The 19,247-nt window shown below is 43.3% G+C and overlaps 1 protein-coding gene across 5 annotated transcripts in view; it reads left to right on the top strand.

The window, feature by feature from the left end:
- Window positions 1-19,247, top strand: part of PGM3 (phosphoglucomutase 3) — a 33,559-nt gene that overhangs the window by 8,409 nt on the left and 5,903 nt on the right. For 3 of the 5 annotated variants that reach the window (XM_060115081.1, XM_060115083.1, XM_060115080.1), the window contains exons 5-8: window positions 11,795-11,928; window positions 12,848-13,043; window positions 14,467-14,624; window positions 16,448-16,645. In XM_060115081.1, coding sequence (XP_059971064.1) covers window positions 11,795-11,928; window positions 12,848-13,043; window positions 14,467-14,624; window positions 16,448-16,645 — 686 coding nt within the window. Of the gene's footprint in view, window positions 1-11,794; window positions 11,929-12,847; window positions 13,044-14,466; window positions 14,625-16,447; window positions 16,646-16,669; window positions 16,754-19,247 lie in introns of all 5 variants that reach the window. The other 2 variants (XM_060115084.1, XM_060115082.1) reach the window with 1 other exon arrangement.

Genomic DNA, 19,247 nt, shown 5'->3' with positions numbered 1-19,247 from the left:
TTTGTTTATTTTTGTTTTTATTTCCATTTCTCTAGGAGGTGGGTCAAAAAGGATCTTGCTGTGATTTATGTCACAGAGTGTTCTGCCTATGTTTTCCTCTAAGAGTTTGATAGTTTTTGGCCTTACATTTAGGCCTTTAATCCATTTTGAGCTTATTTTTGTGTATGGTGTTAGGGAGTGATCTAATCTCATACTTTTACATGTACCTGTCCAGTTTTCCCAACACCACTTATTGAAGAGGCTGTCCTTTCTCCACTGTACATTCCTGCCTCCTTTATCAAAGATAAGGTGACCATATGTGCGTGGGTTTATCTCTGGGCTTTCTATCCTGTTCCATTGATCTGTCTTTCTGTTTTTGTGCCAGTACCATACTGTCTTGATTACTGTAGCTTTGTAGTATAGTCTGAAGTCAGGGAGCCTGATTCCTCCAACTCCATTTTTTGTTCTCAAGATTGCTTTGGCTATTCGGGGTCTTTTGTGTTTCCATACAAATTGTGAAATTTTTTGTTCTAGTTCTGTGAAAAATGCCAGTGGTAGTTTGATAGGCATTGCATTGAATCTGTAGATTGCTTTGGGTAGAGTCATTTTCACAATATTGATTTTCCAATCCAGGAGCATGGTATATCTCTCCATCTATTTGTATCATCTTTAATTTCTTTCATCAGTGTCTTACAATTTTCTGCATACAGGTCTTTTGTCTCCTTAGGTAGGTTTATTCCTAGATATTTTATTCTTTTTGTTGCAGAGGTAAATGGGAGTGTTTTCTTGATTTCACTTTCAGAGTTTTCATCATTAGTGTACAGGAATGCCAGATATTTCTGTGCATTAATTTTGTATCCTGCTACTTTACCAAATTCATTGATTAACTCTAGTAGTTTTCTGGTAGCATCTTTAGGATTCTCTATGTATAGTATCATGTTATCTGCAAACAGTGACAGCCTTACTTCTTCTTTTCCGATTTGGATTCCTTTTATTTCCTTTTCTTCTCTGATTGCTGTGGCTAAAACTTCCAAAACTATGTTGAATAAGAGTGGTGAGAGTGGACAGCCTTGTCTTGTTCCTGATCTTAGTGGAAATGGTTTCAGTTTTTCACCATTGAGGACGATGTTGACTGTGGGTTTGTCATATATGGCCTTTATTATGTTGAGGAAAGTTCCCTCTGTGCCTACTTTCTGCAGGGTTTTTATCATAAATGGGTGTTGAATTTTGTCGAAGACTTTCTCTGCATCTATTGAGATGACCATATGGTTTTTCTCCTTCAGTTTGTTAATATGGTGTATCACGTTGATTGATTTGCGTATATTGAAGAATCCTTGCATTCCTGGAATAAACCCCACTTGATCATGGTGTATGATCCTTTTAATGTGCTGTTGGATTCTGTTTGCTAGTATTTTGCTGAGGATTTTTGCATCTATGTTCATCAGTGATATTGGCCTGTAGTTTTCTTTCTTTGTGACATCCTTGTCTGGTTTTGGTATCAAGGTGATGGTGGCCTCGTAGAATGAGTTTGGAAGTGTTCCTCCCTCTGCTATATTTTGGAAGAGTTTGAGAAGGATAGGTGTTAGCACTTCTCTAAATGTTTGGTAGAATTCACCTGTGAAGCCATCTGGTCCTGGGCTTTTGTTTGTTGGAAGATTTTTAATCACAGTTTCAATTTCAGTGCTTGTGATTGGTCTGTTGATATTTTCTATTTCTTCCTGATTCAGTCTTGGCAGGTTGTGCATTTCTAAGAATTTGTCCATTTCTTCCAGGTTGTCCATTTTATTGGCATAGAGTTGCTTTTAGTAATCTCTCATGATCTTTTGTATTTCTGCAGTGTCAGTTGTTACTTCTCCTTTTTCATTTCTAATTCTATTGATTTGAGTCTTCTGCCTTGTTTTCTTGATGAGTCTAGCTAATGGTTTATCAATTTTGTTTATCTTCTCAAAGAACCAACTTTTAGTTGTATTGATCTTTGCTATCGTTTCCATCATTTCTTTCTCATTTATTTCTGATCTGATCTTTATGATTTCTTTCCTTCTGCTCACTTTGGGTTTTTTTTTGTTCTTCTTTCTCTAATTGCTTTAGGTGCAAGGTCAGGTTGTTTACTCGAGATGTTTCCTGTTTGTTAAGGTGGGATTGTGTTGCTATAACCTTCCCTCTTAGAACTGCTTTTGCTGCATCCCATAGGTTTTGAGTCATCGTGTCTCCATTGTCATTTGTTTCTAGGTATTTTTTTATTTCCTCTTTGATTTCTTCAGTGATCACTTCGTTATTAAGTAGTGTATTGTTTAGCCTCCATGTGTTTGTATTTTTTACAGCTCTTTTCCTGTACTTGATATCTAGTCTCATAGCATTGTGGTTGGAAAAGATACTTGATACAATTTCAATTTTCTTAAATTTACCAAGGCTTGATTTGTGACCCAAGATATGATCCATCCTGGAGAATGTTCCATGAGCACTTGAGAAAAATGTGTATTCTGTTGTTTTTGGATGGAATGTCCTATAAATATCAATTAAGTCCATCTTGTTTAATGTATCATTTAAAGCTTGTGTTTCCTTATTTATTTTCATTTTGGATGATCTGTCCATTGGTGAAAGTGGGGTGTTAAAGTCCCCTACTATGATTGTGTTACTGTCGATTTCTCCTTTTATGGCTGTTAGTATTTGCCTTATGTATTGAGGTGCTCCTATGTTTGGTGCATAAATATTTACAATTGTTATATCTTCTTCTTGGATCGATCCCTTGATCATTATGTAGTGTCCTTCTTTGTCTCTTCTAGTAGTCTTTATTTTAAAGTCTATTTGTCTGATATGAGAATTGCTACTCCAGCTTTCTTTTGATTTCCAATCATTATGTAGTGTCCTTCTTTCCCTCTTCTAATAGTCTTTATTTTAAAGTCTATTTGTCTGATATGAGAATTGCTACTCCAGCTTTCTTTTGATTTCCATTTGCATGGAATATCTTTTTCCATCCCCTTACTTTCAGTCTGTATGTGTCTCTAGGTCTGAGGTGGGTCTCTTGTAGACAACATATATATGGGTCTTGTTTTTGTATCCATTCAGCCAATCTGTGTCTTTTGGTGGGAGCATTTAGTCCATTTACATTTAAGGTAATTATTGATATGTATGTTCCTATTCCCATTTTCTTAATTGTTTTGGGTTTGTTATTGTAGGTCTTTTCCTTCTGTTGTGTTTCTTGCCTAGAGAAGTTCCTTTAGCATTTGTTGTAAAGCTGGTTTGGTGGTGCTGAACTCTCTCAGCTTTTGCTTGTCTGTAAACGTTTTACTTTCTCCATCAAATCTGAATGAGATCCTTGCTGGGTAGAGTAATCTTGGTTGCAGGTTTTTCTCCTTCATCACTTTAAATATGTCCTGCCAGTCCCTTCTGGCTTGTAGAGTTTCTGCTGAAAGATCAGCTGTTAACCTTATGGCGATTCCCTTGTGTGTTATTTGTTGTTTTTCCCTTGCTGCTTTTAGTATGTTTTCTTTGTGTTTAATTTTTGACAGTTTGATTAATATGTGTCTTGGCATATTTCTCCTTGGATTTATTCTCTATGGCACTTTCTGCGCCTCCTGGACTTGATTAACTATTTCCTTTCCCATTTTAGGGAAGTTTTCAACTATAATCTCTTCAAATATTGTCTCAGTCCCTTTCTTGTTCTCTTCTTCTACTGGAACCCCTATAATTCGAATGTTGGTGCGTTTAATGTTGTCCCAGAGGTCTCTGAGACTGTCCTCTGTTCTTTTCATTCTTTTTTCTTTATTCTGCTCTGCAGCAGTTATTTCCACTATTTTATCTTCCACCTCACTTATCCGTTCTTCTGCCTCAGGTATTCTGCTGTTGATCATATCTAGAGTACTTTTAATTTCATTTATTGTGTTTCTCATCGTTGCTTGATTCATCTTTAGTTCTTCTAGGTCCTTGTTAACTGTTTCTTGCATTTTGTCTATTCTATTTCCAAGATTTTAGATCATCTTTACTATCATTCTGAATTCTTTTTCTGGCAGACTGCCTATTTCCTCTTCATTTGTTAGGTCTGGTGGGTTTTTATCTTGCTCCTTCACCTGCTGTGTGTTTTTCTGTCTTCTCATTTTGCTTATCTTACTGTATTTGGGGTCTCCTTTTTGCAGTCTGCAGGTTCGTAGTTCCCATTGTTTTTGGTGTCTGTCCCCATTGGCTAAGGTTGGTTCAGTGGGTTGTGTAGGCTTCCTGGTGGAGGGGACTGGTGCCTGTGTTCTGGTGGATGAGGCTGGATCATGTCTCTCTGGTGGAGAGGCCCATGTCTGGTGGTGTGTTTTGGAGTGTCTGTGGCCTTATTATGATTTTAGGCAGCCTCTCTGCTAATGGGTGGAGTTATGTTCCTGTCTTGCTAGTTGTTTGGCATAGGGTGTCCAGCACTGTAGTTTGCTGGTCGTTGAGTGAAGCTGGGTGCTGGTGTTGAGATGTAGATCTCTGGGAGATTTTCGCTGCTTGATATTATGTGGAGCTGGGAGGTCTCTTTTGGACCAGTGTCCTGAAGTTGGCTCTCCCACTTCAGAGGCACAGCACTGGCTCCTGGCTGCAGCACCAAGAGCCTTTCATCCACCCGGCTCAGAATAAAAGGGAGAAAAAGTAGGAAGAAAGAATTAGTAGAAGTAGAAAGAAAGAAAGAAAGAAAAAGAAAGGAAGAAAGAATGAAAGAAAGAAGAAGGGAGGGAGGGAGGAAGGAGGGAAGGTAGGGAAAAAAGAGAGAAGATAAAGTGAAATAGAAGAAAGCATGATAAAATGTAATAAAGTTATTAAAATAAAAAATAATTATTAAAAAAATTAAAGAAAAAAAAAAACAACGGACAGATAGATCCCTGGGACAAATGGTGGAAGCAAAGCTATACAGACAAAATCTCACACAGAAGCATACACATACACATTCACAAAAAGAGGAAAAGGGAAAAAAATCATAAATCTTGCTCTCAAAGTCCACCTCCTCAATTTGGAATGATTCGTTGTCTAAAGGAGGGAAGGAAGGAAAGAAAGAAAGAAATAAAGAAAGAAGATAAAGTAAAATAAAATAAAGGTAAAAGTTATTAAAAAATAATTATTAAGAAAAAAAGTTAAAAAAAAAAGGATGGATAGAACCCTGGGACAAATGGTGGAAGCAAAGCTGTACAGACAAAATCTCACACAGAAGCATACACATATACACTCACAAGAAGAGGAAAAGGGGAAAAAAATCATAAATCTTGTTCTCAAAGTCCACCTCCTCAATTTGGGATGATTTGTTGTCTATTCATGTATTCCACAGATGCAGGGTACCTCAAGTTGATTGTGGAGCTTTAATCCGCTGCTTCTGAGGCTGCTGGAAGAGATTTCCCTTTCTCTTCTTCTTACAGCTCCGGGGTCTCAGCTTTGGATTTGGCCCCGCCTCTGCATGTAGATGGGGAGGGCGTCTGTTCTTCTCTCAGACATGACGGGGTTAAAGAAGCAGCCGCTTCCGGGACTCTGGCTCACTCAGGCCGGGGGGAGGGAGGGGTACGGAGTGCGGGGCGACCCTGCGGCGGCAGAGGCCGGCCTGACGTTGCAGCAGCCCGAGGCGCGCCATGCGCTCTCCCGGTGAAGCCATCCCTGGATCCCGGGACCCTGGCAGTGGCGGGCTGCACAGGCTCCCGGAAAGGGGGCGTGGACAGTGACCTGCATTCGCACACAGGCCTCTTGGCGGCGGCAGCAGCAGCAGCCCCAGCGTCCCACGCCCGTCTCTGGGGTCCGCGCTTTTAGTCGCGGCTCGTGCCCCTCTCCAGAGCTCATTTAGGCGGTGCTCTGAATCCCCTCTCCTCGCGCACCAGGGAACAAAGAGGGAAGAAAAAGTCTCTTGCCTCTTCGGCAGCTCCAGACTTTTTCCCGGACTCCCTCCCGGCCAGCCATGGCGCACTAACCCCTTCAGGCTGTGTTCACGCTGCCAGCCCCAGTCCTCTCCCTGCGCTCCGACCGAAGCGCGAGCCTCAGCTCCCAGCCCCGCCCGCCCCGGCGGGTGAGCAGACGAGCCTCTCGGGCTGGTGAGTGCCGGTCGGCCCCGATCCTCTGTGCGGGAATCTCTCCGCTTTGCCCTCCGCACCCCTGTTGCTGCGCTCTCCTCCGCGGCCCCGAAGCTTCCCCCCTCCGCCACCCGCAGTCTCCGCCCACGAAGGGGCTCCTAGTGTGTGGAAACCTTTCCTCTTTCACGGCTCCCTCCCACTGGTGCAGGTCCCGTCCATATGCCTTTGTCTCTGTTTATTCTTTTTTCCTTTGCCCTACCCAGGTACGTGGGGAGTTTCTTGCCTTTTGGGGGGTCTGAGGTCTTCTGCCAGCGTTCAGTGGGTGTTCTGTAGGAGTTGTTCCACGTGTAGATGTATTTCTGGTGTATCTGTGGGGAGGAAGGTGATCTCCGTGTCTTACTCTTCCGCCATCTTCCTACCAGAATCCACTACAAGCTTTTTAAGTCAAAAATAGTTAAAAAATTTTTTCTGGGCTTGCGTATTACATTGTACCTGTAGGAGATAATATGTAGGCAAGGCTGATCTTAGACAACTTCCTTTATAATCCTGAATTTCCTGATATAAAAACCCCTGAGGGGACTTCCCTCGTGGTGCAGTGGTTAAGAATCTGCCTGCCAGTGCAGGGAACATGGGTTCGAGCCCTGGTCCGGAAAGAACCCACATGCCGCGGAGCCACTAAGCCCGTGTGCCACAACTACTGAGCCTGAGCTCTAGAGCCCGTGAGGCACAACTGCTGAGCCTGTGTGCCACAGCTACTGAAGCCAACGTGCCTAGAGCCCATGCTTCGCAATGAGAGAAGCCACTGCAATGAAAAGCCTGCACACTGCAACGAAGAGTAGCCTCAATGAGAGAAAGACCCCATGCAGCAATGAAGACCCAACACAGCCAAAAATAAATACATAAATAAATAAAAATTTAAAAATGTTTACCAAAAAAAAAAAAAAGCCCTGAGGTAACTTGAAGATGTTCATTCTGGGGAGTTTTTGTCAATATCGGGTACTCCCGAATAGCTGAGCACGTGTGGAGTCAGCTGTTAGCAGGTCAAATAACGATGGAAAATATCTTTGACCTGCTCGTAATCATGACTTGAAGTTCTGACAGGTGGTTTTTCCTATTGTATCAACTGAAGAAGAATTAAATGCAACAAGACAGGCTGGAATCCTCTTCTCACGTTGGTTGTGTGCCATGTGAATGCAGTGACTGCACTGTGCTTGGAGGTGAATTTTCCCGGTGTCAGATCTCTCTCGTTTGAAATACCTTCTCTTGATCCCCTCAACCTCCTGTGTGTTCCCTCATTCCCAGTTAACCTGGCCTCTTCCAGGACTCGCCTGGTTTGCTTCTCTGTTTGCTCTCCTGGTCATTACTAAGCCTACTGCCGGTGAGTCTCCGTCGTTGCCTCTGCAGGGAAATGTCTCCCCCAACACTCATCTGTTATAAAGCGGGAATTCACCTGGGGCCTGGGCTTCCCGGGGAGTGTTTGGTTAAGCTGCAGGGATCCTGTGGGCCTCTGGATACAGCGTGCTTTGTTACCTGCACATGGGCTTTTCTGGGGAGAGGAGTCATAGCTTTTGTCAGATACTCGAAGGGATCTGTGATCTAAGAATAACTCTCAGAATTTATATTGTAAAGTTTTTATTTCAGTTGATGTCTGTGAAGAGACATCACCTGAAATAACATCAACAGTCCACACTGTGACCTCTCCCTTTCTTTAACTCCTACTTCCTTGGCCACTGTTGCGTATTGGTCTTGTCCGCGGGCTCCTCCTCTGTCTCTCCTAATGTGGCATTCCTCACTTCTCACTTTCATTCTGCCTGATTTCTGAATGAGGGTCTTTACTGCCGTAGCTCCAGCTGCATATATTCTTTTATTCATTCGCTCATCAGTTCATCAGCCATTTTTGACTACCTGCTACATACAGCCCTCCAGGAGTCTGTTTCACTGCGTATCACAACCTACAGTAAGAAACCGATTTTGTATCATGATATGTGTCTAGAGTGCTTGTGTGTGTGACTGAAATGAAAGTTTCAGTGAACCGTACTTACCCATACTCAATGAGTGTGTTCATCTGTTTTGTTAAAAAAAAATGCAGAAACGATGGCTGGGTCTACTAAGTAGATCCATGACCTGTTGACAGGCTTGGCCCGAGGTTTGAAAGCGTTGGTCTGAGTGATGTCTCACCCTGTCCCAAACTGTGTTCTTCCTGTCATCCCCAGAATGGCTGAACTTTCCAGTACTGTCATTGTATCTCTAGAACCATCACTTTTCTAGGGTTTTAATCTAGAAAAATTTGAGAGTGATTTTTTTTTTCTTTTCTTTAAAACTTTTGCTCATTCCTCTCTTCAACTTAGTGTATTTCAGGAAATGAAAGATGTCAATGTGGCTGCAGCATAGAGAGGCTGGGGGAAGCTGGTAGAAGATAGGGTTAGGGAGGTAAGCAGGGGCCAAGTCATTCCAAGCCTTACAGGTCATGATGAGAATTAGGGCTTTACTCCAAATGCAGTGGGACTCTGTTGAAGGGCTTTATGCCAGAGAATAGGATCACATTTTCACTTTAAGTCCCTTTGGCTGTTGTGGGGGGACGGGGGGAGAGAGAAAGGCAGCGGGGAGAGAGAGGGAGGGGGGAAGAGAGAAGGAGGAGGGAGGGGGCAGGGGGAGCGAGGGGGGAAGAGCCAGAAGGAGGAGGGAGGGGGCAGGGGGGAGAGGGAGGGGGGAAGAGAGAGGAGGAGGAAGGGGGCACGGGGGAGAGAGGGGGGACTGTGCAGTAGTTCATGCAAGACTGATGCTAGTGAGAGAAATGGAAAAAGGTGGAATTAGTAATGAATTCAAAGGATTTTGTGATACGTGGTGAGGCTAGAGCTGTGAAGAATGGCTTCTAGGTTTCTGGGTTGTTCCGTGGAATAGATGGTGATGTTTTTTAGTGAGTAACTGTCTATAATAGTCATTTAGTAAATGTTTATTTGGTAATTTTGATATCGGTCACAAAATCCTTTTGTTTCATCCTTCAGTATGTGTCTTTGGAATATGGTTTTTCTCTCCTTACACGCTTCCATTAAGCTAGTCTAAGCTCTTCCTCACTTGTTTTGAGCTTTTCCACCTCCTCTCACCTAATCCTTATACCAGAGACAAAGCTGCCTTCACAAAATACCATTTCTGTTACATAACTGCAGGGCTCAAGAACTTAAAGTGACTTTTTGCTTCCAGTCCAAACTCTTGTGCTTGACTTTGAAGGCCATTGAGGGATTTCACCACAGAATATTTATCAGATCCTGGTCCACTTTTGCTGTTTCTCTTGCTTCTTGCTTATGGTGCCTTTCTTGTGTGTTTAGCTATTTGTGACTGTAAGCTGTTTTCTGGGAAAATTATTTGTGGGACATTTTTGAGGTTTATGATAAAGGTGTGTTTCCCTGGCTGAGTTTACTGTTCGCTTCTGCTGGGGCCTGGCCGGTGGGTGACAAGGTTCTTTGATGCCAGGGCTCTCCTGGATCCCGTGTTTACGTGAATTTGAACTGGGTGTCCGTGGGAGGCCTGTGCTTGTGGTGACAGCTCTTCGGGGTGGGCTTCCCACTCTGCTCTGCTCGGCGCCAAGACAGCCTTCTGGGGAGTAACCCACCCTTGCACTGAAGAGTAGTCTTTTTTTTTTTTAATTTAATTTTTATTTTATATTGGAGTATAGTTGATTTACAATGTTGTGTTAGTTTCAGGTACACAGCAAAGTGATTCAGTTACACGTATACATATATCCATTCTTTTTTAGATTCTTTTCCCACGTAGGTTATTACAGAATATTGAGTAGAGTTCCCTGTGCTATACAGTAGGTCCTTTTTGATTATCTGCTTTATATATAGTAGTGAATAGTATGTGTATGTTAATCCCAAACTCCTAATTTATCCCTCCCCGTCACGTTTCCCCTTTGGTAACCATAAGTTTGTTTTCTAAGTCTGTGAGTCTATTCTGTTTTGTAAATAAGTTCATTTGTTTTTTTTGTTTTAGATTCCACATGTAAGTGATATCATATGATATTTGTTTTTCTCTGTCTGACTTAATCATTTAGTATGATAATCTCCAGGTCCATCCACTTTGCTGCAAATGGCATTGTTTCATTCTTTTTTATGACCGAGTAGTATCCCTCTGTCTTTATGTACCACATCTTCTTTATTCATTCATCTGTCGATGGACATTTAGGTTGCTTCCATGTTTTGGCTATTGTAAATAGTACTGCGGTGAACATTGGGGTGCTTGTATCTTTTTGAATTATGGTTTGAAGAATAGTCCTTTGGGGCTTCAGCCTTATGAGAGCCTGTCCCCCCAGTTGCACATCTTAGACCAGCATGGACTGTTTGCGCTGAGAACCATTGCTCAACTTATTTAGAGGAATGTCCTCAGAGCAAAACTGGCTTCCCTTAGCTCACATCCTGGAGTTGTCTCTTTATGTAAATTTTGGCCTAATTCCTTTGTAATGTTGGTACTATAATTCTTTTTAAAAAGAGGTCTTTCTGTTATTCAGCATTTTTGGTTGTTTTCGGGAGGAGGGTTCATCTGAATTACATAGTTTGTTACTGGAAAATAGAACTCAGTTATTACTTTTCTACTTTGCTCTATTTTTACACTGCTACCCGTCTATACTAAATGATTGGTTTTTCCTATCAGTAGCAATTCATATCTTTTTTAGAACCAAGTATGTGTCCAATGTGTGCCTTTTCCACCACCAATTAATTCTGACACTATCTACCTGGAATTAGGGTCACATCCCACAGGTTAAAGGCTCAGTGCCACAAGCCTTGCCCCTTCCCCCTTCAGATGCCAGTCACCTGGGCTTCTTTTTAAATTAATTTATTTATTTATCACCTGGGCTTCTGACAGCCCTCTCCTTGGGGTCGATTAATTTGCTTAGATAGGCTCGTAGAACTCGGAGGAAATATTTTACTTACTAGATTACAAGTTTATTATAAAGGGTATAACCCAGGAACAGCCAGATGGTAGAGATTTATATGGGAAGGGGTATGGAGTGTCCGTGCTCTCTGGGCAGGCCACTCTCCCCAATCTCCACTTGCTCACCAAACCTGGAACCCCATCCTTCAGGGTTTTTGTGGAGGCCTCCTTACATAGGCATCATTGATGAGATCGTGGGCCATTGGTGTTTGAACTCGGTCTCTTGCTGCTCCATCCTCCCCTCCCTGGAGTTAGGGAGGAGACGGGGAGGACTGAAGGTTTCAGCTCTCTAATCCTGTGCTTGGTTCCCTGGCAGCTGGCCCTATCCTAAAGTGTCTAAGGGCTGTCCAAAAGTCACCTCATTAACATAACAAAAGAGGGTTTAGAGGCTGTGCCAGAAATGGGGACATAGACCCAATGTATATTTCTTTCTTTTTTTTTTTTTTTGCAGTACGCGGGCCTCTCACTGTTGTGGCCTCTCCCGTTGCGGAGCACAGGCTCCGGATACACAGGCTCAGCGGCCATGGCTCACGGGCCCAGCCGCTCCGCGGCATGTGGGATCTTCCCGGACCGGGGCACGAACCCGTGTCCCCTTCATCGGCAGGCAGACTGCCAACCACTGCGCCACCAGGGAAGCCCAAAATGTATATTTCTTATTATAACTCATGATATCACAGTGTGACATGTAGTTATAATGATTTCAGTGGATGTTTATGCATATTTCCGGATAGTTTTCAAAGTTAGTGTTTCTTGTATTTTCTGAGATGACTTTTTTTGAAGAGGATTTGTCACCCTGAAATTCACACAGTATGAGTCCTAAACTTTTCTTCTTTCTTAAGGAATGTGGTAAATTGCTTTTTGTATTTCTGTGACAGATTATGGCTTGTTGACGACACCCCAGCTGCACTACATGGTGTACTGTCGAAATACCAGTGGCCGGTATGGAAAGGCAACCATAGAAGGTTACTACCAGAAACTCTCTACAGCCTTCGTGGAACTTACCAAACAGGTGAAAATCTCTTGAATGGGGTTAGAGTTTAAGCAGATGACCAAAATAACATCAGTTGAACAATTTATTTTAATTAGATATTTGTTACCCCTCCTCCTCTTCCAAAAATGTGGCGTGTCTCCTTTTTCTTTTTAGGGCTCTGCAAGGTCTGGGCCTTGTATCCTGCTAACTCTTTGTTGGCATTTACTCGGCAAGGCATGTAATATGTTCTGAGCTCACTGGGGAAGAAGAGTGGTGTACTTGTGGTTATCATCGTGTTCATTCAGAGGAATTTGGTCTTAGAGTTACCGTAGGTGCTGTTGGCATCATACTTGAGGCACCTACTGTTGAGAAAGCCTTTCTTCGAGGTGAATTAGCTTCCTAAACCAGAACGAGATTTGAGGGGTGTAATTCATTTGGTTGGCAAATACCGAGTGTATGTCATTGTCAGGCATAGTTAACCAAAACCAAGCCTTTGCTCCCATAGAACTTACATTCTGGGGTGAGGATGGGTAGGAGAGGAGACTGACAGGAAAAACGCCAGACATGCCCGCTGGTGTAATATGCTCTGAAGAGAATGACGCATGTTACGACTGCTCACTCATCTGTGTACTCATGCCCATATTTGAATGCCTGCCGTGTAATACAGACTATAATATTGTAAGAGACCTTGCTTAATGGAGGCTAAATTCTAATAAATTTCATTTCCATCATTTATTCAGTCAGTGAAACAGTTCCAGTGTCTGTGTCCAAAAAAAGGTGTTTTAACATTTTACTTTGGTGTTTTATAATTTTCATCTGAATGTGTGTACCCTTTTGTTTCCTGGGTTAAAACAGACGAGTTAACTGAAATAATGGAAGATGTTTATATATACGTATATATGCCATGCTTCACTTTTACAACTTGAAATCTTTCTTGCGTATGTCTTTTCCTTTTCAGGCCTTCTGCAGTGGAGATGACCAAAGAACACTTAAGGTTGACTGTGCAAATGGCATAGGGGCCCTGAAGCTGAGAGAAATGAAACACTACTTCTCCCAGGGGCTGTCGGTTCAGCTGTTTAACGATGGGACCAAAGGGAAGCTCAATCATTTATGTGGGGCTGACTTTGTGAAAAGTCATCAGAAACCTCCTCAGGGTATGTGAAAGATGTGTTTTTAGCGCTCTCCCTGAAACCAGTCTCACAAACAGCGCTGGCCAGGTGAGCAAGAGTCATGCAGCTGGTCCTGGCCCTGCCGCTGTTACACATCCGGGCCTCTTCCCGCACTTCGGTACCACATGGAGCACAGGCTGCTCTCTGCCTGGGAGTCACAGGACTCCTCCCGGGGCGCAGGACATCTGGTGGAGAAAGCAAAATCAAGGTGGGATTCTAGAGCAGTGCTCTCAAGCTTTAGCAGGCATCAGAGTCCCCTGGAGGGCGGGTCCGCACACAGGTTCCTGGGCTCTATCCCAGGGTTTCAGTCTCCGTAGGTCTGGGGTGGGTTTGTCCATCCGCTGCTGTCATGGCAAAGGAACAGCCACATTGTCCACAATGTGACGTGACACAAATGTTGAGGTTTCAGTACCTTTACACAAGTTACACAAGTCATTGGTCTCTCACAGGTTATAATCCTGTGCTCTTGATGACCAGCGTTTCTCGTTATTGATGGTGTTAACAAATAAAAATCACTCTTTTCAGGATTCACACACATACCTCATCTACTGCCGGTTATTTTTTATATGAGAAAGGACATTGTGGTACTAGGGAAATTGCATTCAATTCAATACCTGTAGCTCTCAGAACACGATGTGGGAATCTGTATTGCCAAGCCTCTGGCTTGTAAAATGGAATTTTATTTTAGTATCATATCGGGTTTCAGCTTAGATAGATTTTGAATGTTCTTTTTTCACTCAGCTGTGAAAGAATTTGCCCTGTTTACAGTAAACCTGTATACTATTTAAAGCTTAAGACATTGGTTTTTGTTTGGAAGGGTAATTATTTTTATGTTGTTTTCTTTCCATTTAAATGAATCCTCTTCCCTTGATTTTGAAGCTATTATCTCCATTCAGGTACAAAAACAATTACATATGTTTATGTAGCGCTTCAGACAGGAGAAATGATCAGGATTCTCAATGACAAAACACTCCAATTATTTATATTTGATTGTACCCTCTGAGTGATCATGTAAGGATAGTAACGGTTCTTTATCTGCAGTTATAAAGACATTTATTCCTTTCAGCTGGGCTTCAGTTTACAAATTGGGAGAAACTTTGTTCAACTGACATTTGATTTTTGTAAATCTTGAGGACAGGCTCTATTTGCCTAGCACATGTTTAATTTTGCTTAAGCCCTGGAAGCATAATTTTAAGCACCTCTTGAAAAGTCATAGTGGACATGCTTCCATGTAACACAGAAGGTCACTTATGATCAATACTTAACCGAAAGAATTTTCCCTTGTAACTGGTGTGAGAGAAAAACCGAAAACTTTTTACACTGAGTTTTATCCCCCTTTCTTAGACTGAAGAAATTTGAATTATTCAGTTAATTTGAATTATTCATTTGGAATTATTCTGTGTGGCAGGAATCGAAATGAAGTCCAATGAAAGGTGCTGTTCCTTCGACGGAGACGCGGACAGAATAATATACTACTACCGTGACGCAGATGGTCAGTTCCATCTCGTGGACGGAGACAAGATAGCAGCGCTCATTAGCAGTTTCCTTAAGGAACCCCTGTTGGAGGTACGGTGCGGGGACCGACTGCCCTTTCAAGCAAGACTCACTGGGGAGATTGTTCCGTATCAGGCAGTCATTCAAATGTCTGAGGCATGATCGTGGGAAGTGGCCAGAAAACACACAGAGAAGTGGTCATTCCAGTCATTTCAGCACTGGGGCTCTGGTTTGGAGCCTGAAGAGAGTAGTCTTTTCTTTTTTTAAAAAAAATGATTTTATTTATTTATTTTTGACTGCATTGGGTCTTTGTTGCTGCGCGCAGGCTTTCTCTAGTTGCGGCGAGCAGGGGCTCCTCTTTGTTGCGGTGTGCGGGCTTCTCATGGTGGTGGCTTCTCGTTGCGTGCAGAGCACAGGCTCTAGGCGTGTGGGCTTCAGTAGTTGTGGCACACGGGCTCAGTAGTTGTGGCTCCTGGGCTCTAGAGCGCAGGTTCAGTAGTTGTGGTGCATGGGTTTAGTTGCTCCGAGGCATGTGGGATCTTCCCGGACCAGGGCTCGAACCCGTGTCCCCTGCACTGGCAGGCGGATTCTTAACCACTGCGCCACCAGGGAAGCCCAGTCTTTTCCTTTTTATACTGGCAAAAAGTTTCATGATTTGCAGCTTTACGAAGTTTTGGTTTCTTCATAACTGATACTTTAATGAGGGTTCCACGAACATCATTCCCCAGAGCCTCAAGTTTAAATAGAAAATCTCCTCCTCTGAGGGATTTATTTACTATGATTGTGATAAGCTTAGTAACGTGAGATTTATTTTGTTATGCTCTTTTGGAAATCTCAGGTTAGCTGTAAGTATAAAATGTAATGATAATTATCACAATCGGGAAAATGTGTACTTTAGGAATTCAGTGTATACTTTTTTAAAAACGAAAGAGAAAGAGATCAAGAAACCACAGGTTTCTTTGAAAAGGATTCCTTAGCAAACAAGATGTCCTTCATAGGCGAATAAACTGTAGTCCATCCAGACAATGGAATATTATTCAGCAGTGAAGGAATAAAGAAAAAAAAAAAAGATGTATCAAGCCATGAAAAGACGTGGAGGAAATTTGAACGCATGTTACTAAGTGAAGGAAGCCAATCTGAGAAGGCTGTGGTTTTTTTTTTGTTTTTTTTTGTGGTACGCGGGCCCCTCACTGTTGTGGCCTCTCCCGTTGCGGAGCACAGGCTCCAGACACGCAGGCTCAGCGGCCATGGCTCACGGGCCCAGCCGCTCCGCGGCATGAGGGATCTTCCTGGACCAGGGCACAAACCCGTGTCCCCTGCATCGGCAGGTGGACGCTCAACCACTGCGCCACCAGGGAAGCCCTGAGAAGGCTGTGTATTTTAGTATGAGTCTAACTATATGATATTCTGCAAAAAAATCCCACAAAGACCGTGGAGACAGTTAAAAGATCAGTGGTTGCAAGGGGCTGGGGGGAAGTGGGTGCTGAGGGATGAACAGGTGGAGCACAAGGCTTTTTAGGGCTGAAAACACTCTATGTGGTACTGTAAAGAGGGAGACGTGTCTTTATACATTTGTCCAAGCCCGCAGAATATACAACACTAAGGGCGAATCCTGATACAAACTGTGGAGTAATAGAAACGAAATCAGGTGATTTAAAAAAAAAAAAAGGACTCCTTGTACAGTTGCTTTAAATAATGCTCAAAAGTATTTTATCTTTTTTTCTGGCATACATGTAAATTTTTGGTGAGTTGTTTATTGCATAAAACTAAGGCACAGCTGAACTGGCTGATAATTTTGTCATCCTTTAGAACTCTGATTAGAGGTTTGCTTTTGTAGGGTCTTTACTTTTTTTTTTTTTTTTTTTTTTTTTTTTTTTTTTTTTTGTGGTACGCAGGCTTCTCACTGTTGTGGCCTCTCCCGTTGCGGAGCACAGGCTCCGGATGCGCAGGCTCAGCAGCCATGGCTCACAGGCCGGAGCGGCATGTGGGATCTTCCCGGACCGGGACACGAACCCGTGTCCCCTGCATCGGCAGGCGGACTCTCAACCACTGCGCCACCAGGGAAGCCCAGGGTCTTTACTTTTGACGGCAAGGTAATTGTCCTTGTTTTTGTCTAGATTGGAGACAGTTTGAGTCTTGGTGTCGTACAAACTGCATATGCCAATGGAAGTTCAACACGGTACCTGGAAGAAGTTATGAAGGTATTGAAACATTTCCATTTTCTGGTAGCTTCTTCCTCATTATCTTCTATTGTAAGATGCTTCTGTGAGGAAAATAATGCCCTCACAAAAATAAATAGGTTGAAGTGCACAAAGCTGAGCTGTTGTCTACTTAAGGATAAATAGAAATCAAAAATAAGAAAAAGTTAAATTGTCCCTAATGCAAAAAAGGAAAGAGACTTTCCTCCCTCCTTTTTCTGAGAGTATTTCTTGTAGAAAACTTACAATTTTTTTCTGTGTCCTTTTGAAATTAACATCAACCTTTTTAGGTGAAATAGGCCAGTTTTACAGTTCAGAAGTGTTTTCCGTAAGGGCCTGCAGTCACCTCTTTGAAATATAAACGTCAAGGAAGATAGCACCCATGCCTCAGCCTCCTGAGAGTTTCACCTAGTTACCACTTAGAGCCAGACACCTGTCTCCTTGACAGAGAGATATGAGGAGTTGTATTATTCCTTTGCAGAAGGGCAGTTAGCTAACACCAGTGGCCACTCCACCTATCGGGTGGATTTAGGACAAACTCCGTGTGACAAAAGGTACTGTGACGTCTTCCTAAGCAGTAGGCTTATTCAATAGATATATCGCTGTGGGGTTTTGTAGCGGAGAACAGAGACTGGGCTCAACTCCTAACACGGCAAGGAAAAGTGGGGATTTTGTAGCCAAGGAATAAGGTGTGAGGGAGGGGGTGGTGGATGGGAAAGCACGAAGAGGAACGGGGGCAGCTGGGGGGGTATTCTGGCCAAACCAACCTAACAGGAGTTCTGCTGAAGGCAGGCTTGGGTGATCAGATGGTACCGGGTAGGGACTTTGGTCAGATACTGAGGGTAGGGGATTCTGGCTAAAGTGATTTAGCAAAAGATCCTTGATAAAATTGGGCTCTTGCAGACGTGGCCAAGGACAAGACCCATTCAGGCTCAAAGGAGCCTCCCTCACGTTTGGTTGAGGAGAGATCTTGGTCACTAGTTACCTTTAGCTCTGCAAAAGGGTGGAATTTCTTTCTGTCTCGCCGTGTCTTAGCAGATTGCCTGAGATGTGCATCAGTCTGGCTTAATGCTTACTCAGTAATAAAGCCTGTCTTTTCTTCTTCTGTGGAGATGTTTTCTGGGTTGGTGGGAGGTTTTGTTTCTGATTTTTTCCCCCAGCATCCACCAGGTAGGTGGCTATCCTCTGTACCATGATACCCGCTTTAAGAGTTAGAGGCTTCAGGGCCCAAGTTGGGTCTTTTTGCCTTTATTCTTTTTTCCCCGGCTAGTGTAATATTTTCTGACATTTGTGTATCCATTTTCAAATGTCTGCATTTTAGTAGTTTTTGTGGCCATTCTATTCTTGTTAAAGCAGGAGTGACAAAGTCAGATTCCTTTAGGATCCGGATAGGGGAAGTGAACGGGGCCAGCAGGCGGGCGAGGACTAGGAAGGTGAGCCCAGGCCAGCTGCTGCCCGCTCTGGGCAAAGTCTTCAAGGAGAAGCTGAAAATGTGAATTGTGTGAATTTCCTGCCTTTTAAGTCTTGGCAGCTGATTCAGAATTTAAAAGAAATAGTGGGTAGTCCAAATAAAACACATCTGGAGGCGGCTAGTTTGTGCGCTGATTTAAATATATGGTCACAGTCAACTTACTCAAGGGACTCCATCTGGGGCCCAGTTGCCTGCCTTTCATAGGGATTCTCAGTGTTTGGGTTATTTTAGTATTTTCTTCATTTCTGTCTCAAAAATTCCTTATAGTAAAATGCCCTGCTGAAGAAACAACATCAGTAGCTATTCCTTCTCAACACATTCTCTTACGGATTGAATATCTTCAGCACTAGCCATTCCTGAGGTCCCCTAAATCCCGTGAAACGCCAGGCTCACTTGAGCGTCTCTCTTTTGCAGTTTTGCTGCCGTCTCTCCTTAGCCACGCGTGTCTCGCAGATCCATCCAAGGCTTTCGCCACCCACTGTTGCTGTCCCGACCACCATGACTTCTTACTGGGCTCAGCCCTAGAAACCACCTAACCTGAGCCAGGGCTTAGCAGACAGTGGCCTGTGGGCGACGTCCAGCTGGCCAGCTGTCTCTAGTGTTATTGAAATACAGCCGTGCTCGTTTGTTTTTGTATGGTCTGTGGCTGCTTTGCAGTACAGTGGCAGAATCGAGCAATTGTGACAGAGACCACATGGCCTGCAAAGCCTGAAATGTTAGTTATCTGGCTCTTGATAGTAAAAGCTTGCAGACCCCACTCTAAGCCATTCTCCACACTGTAGCTACACGGAGCTTTCCGAAACAATTATATCATGTCACTCCCCAACTTGGGGTCTTTCATTATCTTATAAGGGACCTCTCACTCTCTCACCCTGCTTTTCTCTCGGCTGTGTGCTTCTACAGTGCAGCCACTCCCCCCCAGTGACACTTAACCCTTAGTATTTCAATTGCTTAGCTGTCTTCCTCACTAGACTAAGCTCCAGAAGCTTTGTTCCCTGGGATGAGAGGTACACAGTGAATATTTGC

Source organism: Mesoplodon densirostris, chromosome 12, assembly GCF_025265405.1.
Source record: "Mesoplodon densirostris isolate mMesDen1 chromosome 12, mMesDen1 primary haplotype, whole genome shotgun sequence".
In the NCBI taxonomy this organism is placed as follows: Eukaryota; Metazoa; Chordata; class Mammalia; order Artiodactyla; family Ziphiidae; genus Mesoplodon; species Mesoplodon densirostris.
The sequence above is the reverse complement of the archived record's forward strand: the minus strand, read 5'-3'. Positions and strand labels throughout refer to the sequence as shown.